General features: G+C 38.3%; 2 protein-coding genes across 5 annotated transcripts; one reads left to right on the top strand and one right to left on the bottom strand.

The window, feature by feature from the left end:
* Positions 1-1636: 1636 nt before the first annotated feature.
* On the top strand, positions 1637-7411 carry LOC113307829 (protein SMG7-like). Of its 3 annotated transcripts, XM_026556287.1 has the most exons (9): positions 1637-1896; positions 2720-2854; positions 3004-3615; positions 3710-3832; positions 4179-4411; positions 4489-6377; positions 6547-6680; positions 6838-6913; positions 6984-7411. In XM_026556287.1, exons 2-6 carry the CDS (start codon positions 2789-2791, stop codon positions 6353-6355), a joined length of 2901 nt encoding a protein of 966 aa, XP_026412072.1. In that variant the 5' UTR covers positions 1637-1896; positions 2720-2788; the 3' UTR covers positions 6356-6377; positions 6547-6680; positions 6838-6913; positions 6984-7411. The 3 variants fall into 3 exon arrangements, with proteins under 3 accessions (XP_026412072.1, XP_026412071.1, XP_026412070.1); XM_026556286.1 differs by having other exon boundaries at positions 6555-6680; positions 6838-7411; XM_026556285.1 differs by having other exon boundaries at positions 6838-7411.
* A 758-nt stretch (positions 7412-8169) lies between these two features.
* LOC113308451 (hydroxyproline O-arabinosyltransferase 3-like) lies at positions 8170-11110 on the bottom strand. Of its 2 annotated transcripts, none has more exons than XM_026556910.1 (9): positions 11001-11110; positions 10001-10514; positions 9822-9889; positions 9538-9739; positions 9300-9397; positions 9135-9204; positions 8965-9036; positions 8644-8757; positions 8170-8393 (listed from the first exon to the last, which is right to left on the bottom strand). In XM_026556910.1, the coding sequence occupies exons 2-9, from the start codon at positions 10412-10414 to the stop codon at positions 8304-8306; spliced, it is 1128 nt and encodes a 375-aa protein (XP_026412695.1). In that variant the 5' UTR covers positions 10415-10514; positions 11001-11110; the 3' UTR covers positions 8170-8303. The 2 variants fall into 2 exon arrangements, with proteins under 2 accessions (XP_026412695.1, XP_026412696.1); XM_026556911.1 differs by having other exon boundaries at positions 11043-11102.
* Positions 11111-11380: the final 270 nt, after the last annotated feature.

Below are 11380 nucleotides of genomic sequence, written 5' to 3'. Positions count from 1 at the left end.
AGTAATCACTTTTGCTCCACCAATCTTAGCCATCATATTATACATAAGCTAGTGGTCCAACGGCTCCAGAGTTATACACCAAATCTTAGGCGCCTTGTTCCAAATTATTGGATTTATCAATAATCTAAGAAAATGTGGTGTATATATACGTGGGCTAAAGAGCGGCTGAGATTGTCCGTGATTTTGGACGACATAAATTTTATCTCGGCCCAAATGTCCAATCATAACCTATACACTTAACTGGTCCTGGCTAACCATGAACCTAACTATCCCTAATACACCATGATCTGAGAATTGAATCAATATGAGATATTGTAAGTAACACAAGTAGTCATGACTGAACTACATAAGTGAAGGGAGTAAAATAATATTCAAAAAGAAGTTTGTAACCAAAATATCCACCCCGTGTGTTACTGTGTCATCTGCCACCAATCATAGATATAATAACGATGAGTTCATAACTGTATTTTCGTAAGTTGTCATACAAGTAGAGGTTAATATGAGATGATTTCACTAATCCACTGTGTTGGATCGAGTCTTTACAATTTGATCTGGACCCACTATAGGATGATATGCGTTGAAAAGATATTATGAGAGAAATTTTGCACACACCGATGTATGTGACAAGTACTGAGAAGACGCACTGCTTAACAGAACCTGTGTGCATTACATGAAAGCTTAGAAGCATCGGCTGACCAACAACTTTAGACATCCCAATAACTGAAGCATCCATCTTTATGGATTGTGTTTGATAGCAGAAAAGCGGTTTCTAATATAATGGGAACCACATCAATTGAATCTACAAAAGAACAAAGAGGGCGTAAAATACTCTCATTGCTTAAAAATGGGAACCACATCATAGGGTACAACAACTTATGACAATAGTATATAAGTTATTTGTGAACCATATATAAATACCCATAGCAGCTGCAACTTGATCTCTTCCGGTTACACATGTTAACTTATTTTCAGGCCAAACTCCAAAGACAATACATGTCGAGAAATTGGAATCGACAATGCTAAAATCGCCAAGTGGATTAAAAATAACACTGAAGTTTATTCCGAAAAAGATAAATGACAATGATGCCGTGAAATTGGTAGTGACGACGCTACAACTGTCAACTGTATTCCAAGCAAAATATGACATTTATAGGGTTTGGGTAACTAAGTTTTCAGTATCACAACCAAGCTTAAATTATATTGCAAACCTTTAAATAGGCGTTCGGTACTGATGGTAGTTGAACCAGGTCCATTGTTGTTACTGGAATTTGAGCAGCTAACCACAAAAGCACTGAGCCTTGGTACAGGCCGAGGTATACCCAGTTCTTCTTTAATTTTGAATCATCACAAAAAGTAGGTGATTCAAGCTGACCAGTCGTCAACTTGAATCTTGAATTAGAACGAATCTTGAACTTGAACGTCCAGAGCAGTTGGCCTTAGTTCCGTAGGCTTGTTTCTTTATCAGGCAAAGGAAAAGAGAGTTGCACCCACGTAAGTTGAAATTACTGAATTAGGTAGGCGTAAGCGATACGCGAAGCAGCAGTTCCTGGCGAACACGGAAAAAAAAAAAGTCTCTCAAAAGAAAATAAACAAGTCTAGTTTCCCCCTTTGTCTTCTGCCGTCTTCAACAACCTTGCATACGCACTCGAATCCAAATACATTAAAACAGTTTCCTCGAGATTTGCGTAGGATAAATCTTAGATAGTTTGATTCTTCAAGACCTTTCATTGTTTTTGGAGGGGAGAAGAGAAGAAAAAGAAAAGAAAAACAGAAGAAAAAGAAAACACAAATAAACGACGACAACGTCACTACCAAAGAACCAAACCCTAATCAGTCGATCTTTCAAATCTCTCTTTACTTCTACTACTCGTTTAAAATCTTCGTCTCTGAAATCAGGTAACTTAGTTTATTTTCCTGTTATTTATTATTATTATTTTCTTAAATTTTGATTTAGTTGTTTGTTTGGTATGTCTAGGGTTTTTTTGAATAGAGTTTTGAGCAGATCTATTTGATTTTGAAAGTGAGTATTATTTATATAAATTGCCTCCTTACTTTTTTCGAATACAATTTCTGGGTTTAATTGAATCTTAGAGTACATATTGGTTTCCACAAATTTCAAATTTATGCCATATTTTTGGTACTTGCCTGCTTGTTTTTCTCTAATTTTTTCCTTTTTCTTACCAGAATTTGAATTTTTTTGGGATTTCCTAGGTGTTAGTTAGATTTCTTTTGAATAGGAATCTGCAATCTGCACTATGAGATGCTATTTCTTCATTATAAGAATTTAAATTATAAGGGGTAATTTCTTTTTTGACATTATAGTGTTTGAGTTGGGGTATCTCTCAATTTTTCTTGGGATTGAAGTTGTTGTTTTAGATGATTAGTGACCGTACTGATGTGTTAGAGGTGGACAACTGCACTAGATTTACCAGGATAACAATATGGATTGATTTGAATTTGATTATTGTTTTATGAGTAGAATACAGTTATATAAGCATTAAGGGTTTGGTTATTTGAAAGAATAAAACCTTAGGCAAGGATGAAAATTTTGAGACTAATAACGAGAAACTGGCACTTAAAGTTTGTGCCAGTTATTTCTAAGCGTTTATAATGGATTTCGGGTTATTTTGCTCTTTCAATTTCTTTTTCTTTAAATCTTTGCGTATGAAAGTCTGTTGTTGCCCTTTTTGGACAATTGCTTATGCATGCCGTTCTGCAGAATGATGCTGCGTATTTGAGTTGAGGTCATGTATTTTGAAGCCAAGGCCCATCAGTTGTTGAATAGATAATGACCATTCTGATGGATAACTCTGCTCCTTCGTCCCGGGAACTTGTTCAACGTCTTCACAATAAGGTCAGTCTCTGGTGTGATTAAGTTTTATCATTGTTTAAGTGCTCTATATATGCTGGCTACAAGGTTTTTTTTTTTGTTTGCGTTATCCCCTCTTCCTGCCGTTTAATTCTGGATGTGACACACCCTCTCTTGAAAATATGTTTTCACAGAATATTGAGTTGGAGAATAAGCGTCGCAAGTCAGCCCAAGCAAGAATCCCTTCAGATCCGAATGCATGGCAACAGATGCGTGAAAATTATGAAACAATCATCCTCGAAGATCATGCCTTTTCGGAGAAACATGAAACAGAGTTTGCTCTCTGGCAGTTGCATTATAGACGAATTGAGGAGTTGAGAGCACACTTCAGTGCTGCTTTAGCATCTACAGGATCAACCGCAGCACAGGCTGGAAAAGCTCCTGCTCCTGGACGACCTGATAGAATTAAGAAAATCCGTTCTCAATTTAAAACGTTTCTTTCAGAAGCTACAGGCTTTTACCATGAGCTTATAATCAAAATTCGGTCTAAATATGGTCTTCCTTTGGGGACTTTAGCTGAGGATTCAGAAAATCAGAATATTCTCTCAAAGGATGGAAAAAAATCTATTGAGACGAAGAAGGGGTTGATCTCATGTCATCGTTGCCTGATTTACTTGGGCGATCTAGCTCGCTACAAAGGTCTTTATGGAGAAGGGGACTCTAAAGCTCGTGATTATACTACCGCGTCAAGTTACTACTTGCAAGCTGCCTCCCTATGGCCTTCAAGTGGTAACCCCCATCATCAGGTTTCACCCTCTCCTTTATTGAGTCCGTATTTGTATTTTGGTCCCAATGGCTTTTACCTTCAATATGCATAAATTTATTTCTGATTTTTACCAGCTTGCGATTTTGGCTTCCTACTCGGGAGATGATCTGTTGTCAGTTTACCGGTACTTCCGAAGTTTGGCTGTAGCTAGCCCTTTCTCGACCGCAAGAGATAACTTAATTATTGCGTTTGAAAAGGTACTGGTTTCTAAATTTCAAGTGGTTACATGCTGGCACTTTTCTCTACACACTGGCCTTTTTTTGGATGTTGCCCTTGCTTGTATTGCTATTAAAATAAAAATGATCTTAAACCATCAGCCTTAGAGACTAGAATAAATAAGAAAATCTGAAAAATGTGATGTACACCCAAATGGCCAAATATTTAAATGAACGGGATAAGTGAAGATGTGAACTTTGTAGAAATTCAACTGAAGTGTGTTACTTTTCTGTTATCTTCTTTAACTCTCTCAGCTACCAAGTGAACTCTCCCTAGTCATTAGCCAAGTCAATTATCTGAGTTGTGAACCGTTTTATGTTTTTGTAGAACCGCCAGATTTACTCACAGCTTCCTGTGGACAGTAAAGCTTCTTCAGTGAGTACTACACCTGTGCAAAGCCCAGGTAAAGTGAGAGGAAAAAGGGAGAAGATGCATCTATCTAAAGATGTCACAGTTGAAACATCTTCGACCAAAGAAAGAGTACTTAGTATATCCGAGATGTATAAAGCTTTCTGTGTTCGTTTTGTGCGACTGAATGGCATTCTTTTCACAAGAACGAGGTATAATCGTTTCAACAATATTTGGAACCTTTTGTTTCTATCAACTTGATGATTAACACTTTATTTGCTTTTTCCAGCCTGGAAACATTTACAGAAGTGTTCTCCTCCGTTAGCAGCGATATCCATGAGCTTCTTTCTTCAGGTGGAGAAGAGGTGTTGAATTTTGGTTCTGATGCTGCTGAGAATAGCCTTGTCTTTGTTAGGCTCATTGCGATTCTCATATTCACCGTCCATAATGTGAATAAGGAAACTGAGGGTCTATCTTACGCTGAGATCTTACAGCGTTCAGTTCTGCTCCAGAATGCTTATGTAGTTGCTTTTGAGTTTGTGGGATATATTATTAAAAGATGTGCACAGTTGTGTGATCCTTCTTCAAGCTATCTTCTTCCTGGCATCCTCATTTTTGTTGAGTGGTTAGCATGTCGTCCAGATATTGCTGCTGGTAGCGAAATGGAGGAGAAACAGGCTACTGCTAGATCTGTCTTCTGGAAGCACTGTATATCTTTCTTGAACAAGCTCATGTTGGCTGGGTCTGTTTCTGGCAATGATGATGCAGATGAAACATGTTTTTTCAAGATGAGCAAGTACGATGATGGGGAAACAGGTAACCGTCTTGCATTGAGGGAGGACTTTGAGTTGAGAGGGTACGTTCCCCTCCTTCCAGCACAGCTCATTTTGGATTTTTCGAGGAAGTACTCCACTGGAAGTGATGGTGGCAGACAGGAGAAAAGGGTTCGTACACAGAGGATTTTAGCTGCAGTGAAGGCTCTTATGGATGTAGTGCGGATTGATCATCAGACAATATATTTTGACCAGAAGCTGAACAAGTTTTCCATTGGTGTCCAACCTCAAACTCCCGATGTTTCTTCGCTCGCTATATCAGACATGCCAAAACCGAACGGCATGAAGCAAGAAAATTTGATGCTGTACACGGAAGGAGAAGAGGAGGATGAAGAGATTGTTTTCAAGCCTACTGTAGCTGAGAAATCCATTGATGTTGTTGTTTCTCTTGGTTTGAGCACAGCTTCTGTGGCCCATGGCCCCAGTGGAAACGCTTCCAAAGGTGAACTAGGAAATTACTATGGAACATACACTTCCCCAATCCAGAGTCCGAGTCCGCAGCATGCTCTTGATGATCGTACTCATTCAGTTCCTTCTTATGCCAATGTGGTCCCTAAGCATCCACAGCCAATCAATTCCAGTGTTCCAAATTGGCATACAAATCAGCAGGATTACTTTTATAGTGAAATGAAAAATTTGAGTGTTGTCGATAATGGGAATGTTATGAACGCCAAGTCAGGAGAATCTTTTAATGCTAGTGCACTGCCTCCTATGGTGTCTCATTCTTTCCCACAAAATACCAGTCTAATTGCTGGTGGTATGTTTTCGGATCAAAGGAAAGCAGCTGAAGCTGTGGTACCATCAAAGTTTGATGCCATGTATTCGGGACCGAATGCTGAGAGTCTCACAATGAAGCCATCAGCAGCACTGGCTGCAAACTCGAGAAAAAGCCCCGTGAGTCGTCCTGTTAGGCACCCTGGCCCCCCTCCTGGATTTAGTCTTCCTCCCAAGGCAGTGAATGAGCCTGTTGTTGGTGCTGGTTTAAAGAATGAGATTCCACAGCTTGATGATTATCGATGGCTTGATGGGTACCAGTTATCCTTATCAACCAATACCATGGTTCCTAGTAACTTCATCAACAGCAGTTCACATGGATACCCCCATATGATTAATAACATCAACAATGCGTCGGGTGCAACCAGCCTCCCTTTTCCTGGACAACAAGCTCCTGTTGAAACCGAGAAAACTTGGCAGGATTACCAGCTGCTTGAGCACCTCAAGTTATACCAACAGAATCAGCATCAGCAAGCAAATCAGGATTCTCTCCCTCATGTGGAGAATTATCCGGGACAGCCCCTATGGTCCGGCCGTTTCTTCGTGTGAGATCATTACAGCACTGTAGATGGTAAGCTTGTTCTCATTTGGTTTTTCCTGGCTTTTACCTAGGTCGTAGGGAGCTTTTTGTTCTGACGATATTCTTAATGTATATATTTTTTCTTGGATGTTTACTGCGTTCCTGCTTTGATATATCTTCTAAGATATTTCAACTTATATGATCTTTTTTTCTCCTCGAGGTGGCAAGAATATATGGTGGTGATCACCTTGCAACCTGGTGTCTGCCAAGATTGCCCCCTCTTTTAAGTGTTACAGAGTTTCTATTGAAGCATGGATGGTCTTGGAATATTGCAGGCACCTGTCTTTGAAACAGGTAATCTGTCTCTCCTCTCTCTAGCGATATTTTTGGTGTCTAGGGGTAGGATACCACTCTTGCCGTCTAAACTGATGTTTTTTCATGGCTTCACCCTATTACATTGTAATGCCTGTCTTGTGAACGATGGGCTGAGTTTTATTATTTCTGCATGTAGTGCCGAGCTTACCAGACTGGAGGAATGAATTAATGGTTTGATTAGTGATGGAAACGTTAAAGAAGAGTAAAGAAGAGTAAGTAATTGCGCTTGTCTGGATCTTCTCGCAGTATGGTTGGACGTTGATTGAAGGTTTTTTTTACCAGAGGCCGTGGAACTGGTTTCGAAAGTTTTCAACCAAGGACTTCGGTGGTCAGCCAAAAGGGAAAAAGAATTACGTTGGACTCTGAGAAGAATCTAGCAAGTTGTCCTTATCGTTGTTCAGGAGGGAATGTGGTATTTGAGTTGCCTTGAACGTGTTTCATTTTCGTACGAGAAGAAGCATTATCAAATTGTGATTTGGTAGGGAGTTGCTGTTTGGATATGGATGGAGACTCGAAGCGGGATGTTACCTTGGTGAACATTCCCTAAAAATAATTTGGTTTATGTAATAATGTCTTATTATCCTATTATCTATTGTTAGGTTATCGCCTGATGACTACGGTTACAAGGTGAATCTATCTCTGGATTGAAGTGTTACCATGCTGTTTTGGAATAAGTAACATTAGTACTCCTTTTATGGTTTTGGCAGTAATTTTCATGCTTTGCTTGAGTTCTCTTGGTCAATCTCTCTTAAAAGGAGCTATTTCCTAGTTTAATAGCTTCTTTCAATTGTTACTCCGTGTTTTTTTGATGTCTACGTTTTAGTTAAATTACACGCAACACTTCACATCAAACATGAGCAGGTTGCCAGGTGCAACCAGTTTCCCTTATCCTGGAAAAGAACTTCCTGTTTTTCATTTTCAAGTTGATAGTTTTGAACCGAGAAAGCTTGTCTGGATTACCATATTCTTGAGCACCTTGAGTCTGCTCCTCTGATGGCATAATATCCGGGACCCCAACTCCCACCCTGAACTTATCTTTTCTTTATCGGCTTAGGTGACAGGACTGTACCGTGCTGATCACCTTGCATCCTGGTGTGAATGTGTTTCATTTCTGGGTGAAGTACTAAAGAAGCATCATTGGAAAGGGATGGAGTCCCGAAGTGAGATGATTTTTTGTGTCAACACTCTTTTAGGGGCGCTATTTTCAAAAGCGAATTTATTGATTGCAGACTATTACAACACCATGGTGCACATATAGAGCCAATTCTGTCATCTTTTAGTTTATTATGTTGCAGCAGTTGTACTTCATTAGGGGGTGTCACAATTGAAGTTCCCCTGCTGACCTTCAAATGAAGGTGTCTCATGAAATGGTGATATACCTAATACACAGTATTGATATATTTTACTACGGTATTAACTAGAACTTCTGCAAACAGGATTCTCCTTCTAACACCAAAAACATTTTCTTCCTATTTTCTTTCATTTGTATTCTTTTCTCACCGTGTGGTTTGTAAAGTAAAATATGTTCATGTCAAAGGAACTAGACTGATAACAGAGCACAAAGCTTGCGGATCGGGCGATTAAATTGTTCTCATCTTCATCTCAACTGTTTTCATTTCTTTGTTCTTTGTCCTCGGTGTCCCATCCAGGAATGTTAGCTGTTGCTTCATTGACCTTTTTTACCAGGGTGACCTGCAAATTTAAGCATTCACAAATTAAACTATTTTCTAAGGTTAATTTGGATGCAGTTAAACCCAATCTACATCGATGGACCCCAATATTTTGTAGCTACTTGTATAAGATGAAATATGCACATATAAAGAAGCAGCAGAGGGAAAAAGAAAAGCAAAGCAAAAGAAAAACACACAAACATATACCAAAGTGATAGGACATATAAAAGAAAGAAAGAAAGGAAAGAAAGGAATCGAGGAAATAAGCATACCACACTTTCTGGGACTCCAGGAGGAGGCAACGGGAGATTCTTAGGTGGTGGACCACGAAGATATGATCTCTTGTCAAAGCGCCACTCTCCAATTTTACCATATGTTAGCTCACCCTGATGAATTTGTGATTCTTATAAGTTCAAATAATGAACCATTAAATAAACCTCAAGACAGTTCACGGGAATGTGCTGAACAAAAAATGGGGTTTGCTAATAAAGATAAGCATTGTACTCTCAACACATGCAAGAGGGTACAATTTCAGACCATAATCACATCATCACCATGTTCATAGATAAGGATAGAGAGGAGAATGGCCTTACTTTTAAAGAGAAGTCACATCCATAAGTGAAATGGATTATAAAAGTTTTGCCTATCTCTGTATCCCACGGGGGCTGAAAACAAACATACAACATCTCTTAATCCCTATAATCTTGATACATTGCATTGATAAGAAAAAGATGGGAGTTTCGGCAGATAAGCTTCATCCTACCTGTATCATAAAGTCTTTCCGAAGAATATGTTGTACTCCATGCAGCGCAGAAGCAACGGCATATGCATACCTGGGTTCATCAAATAAATATCATGAGTGGATGCAGCATAAACTACCTATGGAAGGAAACCAGGAATTTACTACAATTTCGAAGAGAAATCTCACATTTCTAGTACCCAACCGAAAGCTTTATCAGTCTCTGGATCATCTTTCATTCCTAAAGATACATTCATCCATGTAGGTGCAATTTTTTCCAGCAAGTTCTGTTAATAGGAATACGTTAATATATTATCGCGTAAAGATGGGGAGTAAACTTCCATCCACTGATCAATTCCACACCCCCCCCCCCCCCCCCCCCCCCCACCCCCCCCCAACTTATAAAAAAAGCAAGAAGCTCTCTAACCTTCTTAATTATCACTGGAGAATTGCCAATAGGGTCAATATCTGTCACTGGTCCCTTCTCCTCCGGATAAAACTTCCGCAAGTTTTTCTCATTTTCAGCAGGCTTAATATAAAAAAATGGGAATGCCACTGGATATTTTTCACTCGCCAAGTTAGGCAGTGGTTTTACAAAGATGTGGTCAGGTTCTGCCATCAATATGTATCTGCAACCGAGATACAACTATCAAGCTTTCCATAGATTCCAAGAAAAACCTACTAAACAGAAAAAGTTGTACATAAACTCACTCCTCTGGGATATTTGCCTTTTCCAACCATTGCACAAAAGCCCATGGTCTATTTAAGACAATGTAACCCTGAAACACAAAATGATTACAATTCAACCATTTTTGCACAAACAAGACATTATAATTGTAGACAGTACAAGTAATGAAACTGAAAAATGGTCATACTAGAAGAGTTCTCACCCTATCCAGACCGGCGGGAAGAGGATCAACGACAAATGTTGGAATTTCATCCATCAAATTATCTGGTTTTCCTGAATGTAAAACTCGTGTGAACCCTCCCATGTCTGATCCAGGCAAATCCTTCACTTTCTTATACCAATAGTACATAATTCGACACTGCCATTGGCTATAACTAGAATCAGTGGCAGTTAGTGCAATGTGGAAGGGTAACTTAGGAGCTAGTTTCACTTTCCGTGGCATCTGTATAACCGGATCGATCACATTCTGCTCCGATATACTATCCAAATCATCAACTTCTGTACCCTTGTGGCCAATTATAGTTGTTAACAAGTTATATGTCCCAAAGAAAAACCCTACTGTCAATAGTATCAGAAGTAGAGGCGATTCACGTCCCATGTTTTTTCTTCCAATCATGCCTTAACTGCAATCCAACTTTTTTTCTATAGAATTATTACCATTAGAACACGAAATGCTTCAATATTTATAAGCCAAAGTATGAACCCCAACTCCTAAACTGCATTCAAATTACAAAAAAAGCAATATTATACTAAAAATAAGAATTAAGATACTAATTCAAATAGTGATAAATTTCATGCAAAAATAGAAAGTCATTCAACAATAGAAACACAAACAAAAATTCCCTTAATGGATGAAAAATTGCCAAATTTCTTAATAGAACACACAATTCAACTTCTACAAGTAATTTGCAAAACCAAATTTCAGTACATTTTTAGAAACCTAAGACACATTCATGAACCTGCATTCAAGTAATTGGGAGAAAATCAAGGAAACACAGATCTATAATTTCTTACTTAGATACATTAACATGCAAATTGAAAGGGAAAATAAAGAAGAGATAACTTTGAATTCTTCCATGGAAAACCGGAAGAAGAAGAAAAACAAGATAAAAACAGAGGATGAAAAATGTGGGTGCATGTAACACAGAGACAATAATTAAAAATGGAAATAAAAAATAACACCAGGAAATTATAAGAATTACCTATTAAACAGAAGAGAAAATATCACGAGAAAAGCATTTCACCTTAGAAACAGAGAGTTCCAGAAAGACAGAGAGAACAGAAGAAGAGAGTTGAAGGATCCCAAACAGAGAAAGTTTGAAAGTGTAGAATATCATGCCACTCTTTTGTCTTCTTTTTTTCATTTATTATCTATTCCATACTTGTAGTAGTATCTTAAGTAACCTATAGCTTCTATATAAACGGTTAGATTTTCAGAATCTCTTTTTTGAACGGTATGAGGGATTTAATGCTTTTGTACCAATAAGATTACTAATACGTTAGTGTTGCCATTTTTTTTTGCTCTTTTGCTGGTAATATCTTTTTGTTAGAGGTATTAATTTCTCATTAATTTCAGTTTGGA

Source organism: Papaver somniferum, chromosome 9 (assembly GCF_003573695.1).
Source record: "Papaver somniferum cultivar HN1 chromosome 9, ASM357369v1, whole genome shotgun sequence".
Classification (NCBI taxonomy): Eukaryota; Viridiplantae; Streptophyta; class Magnoliopsida; order Ranunculales; family Papaveraceae; genus Papaver; species Papaver somniferum.
The sequence above is the reverse complement of the archived record's forward strand: the minus strand, read 5'-3'. Positions and strand labels throughout refer to the sequence as shown.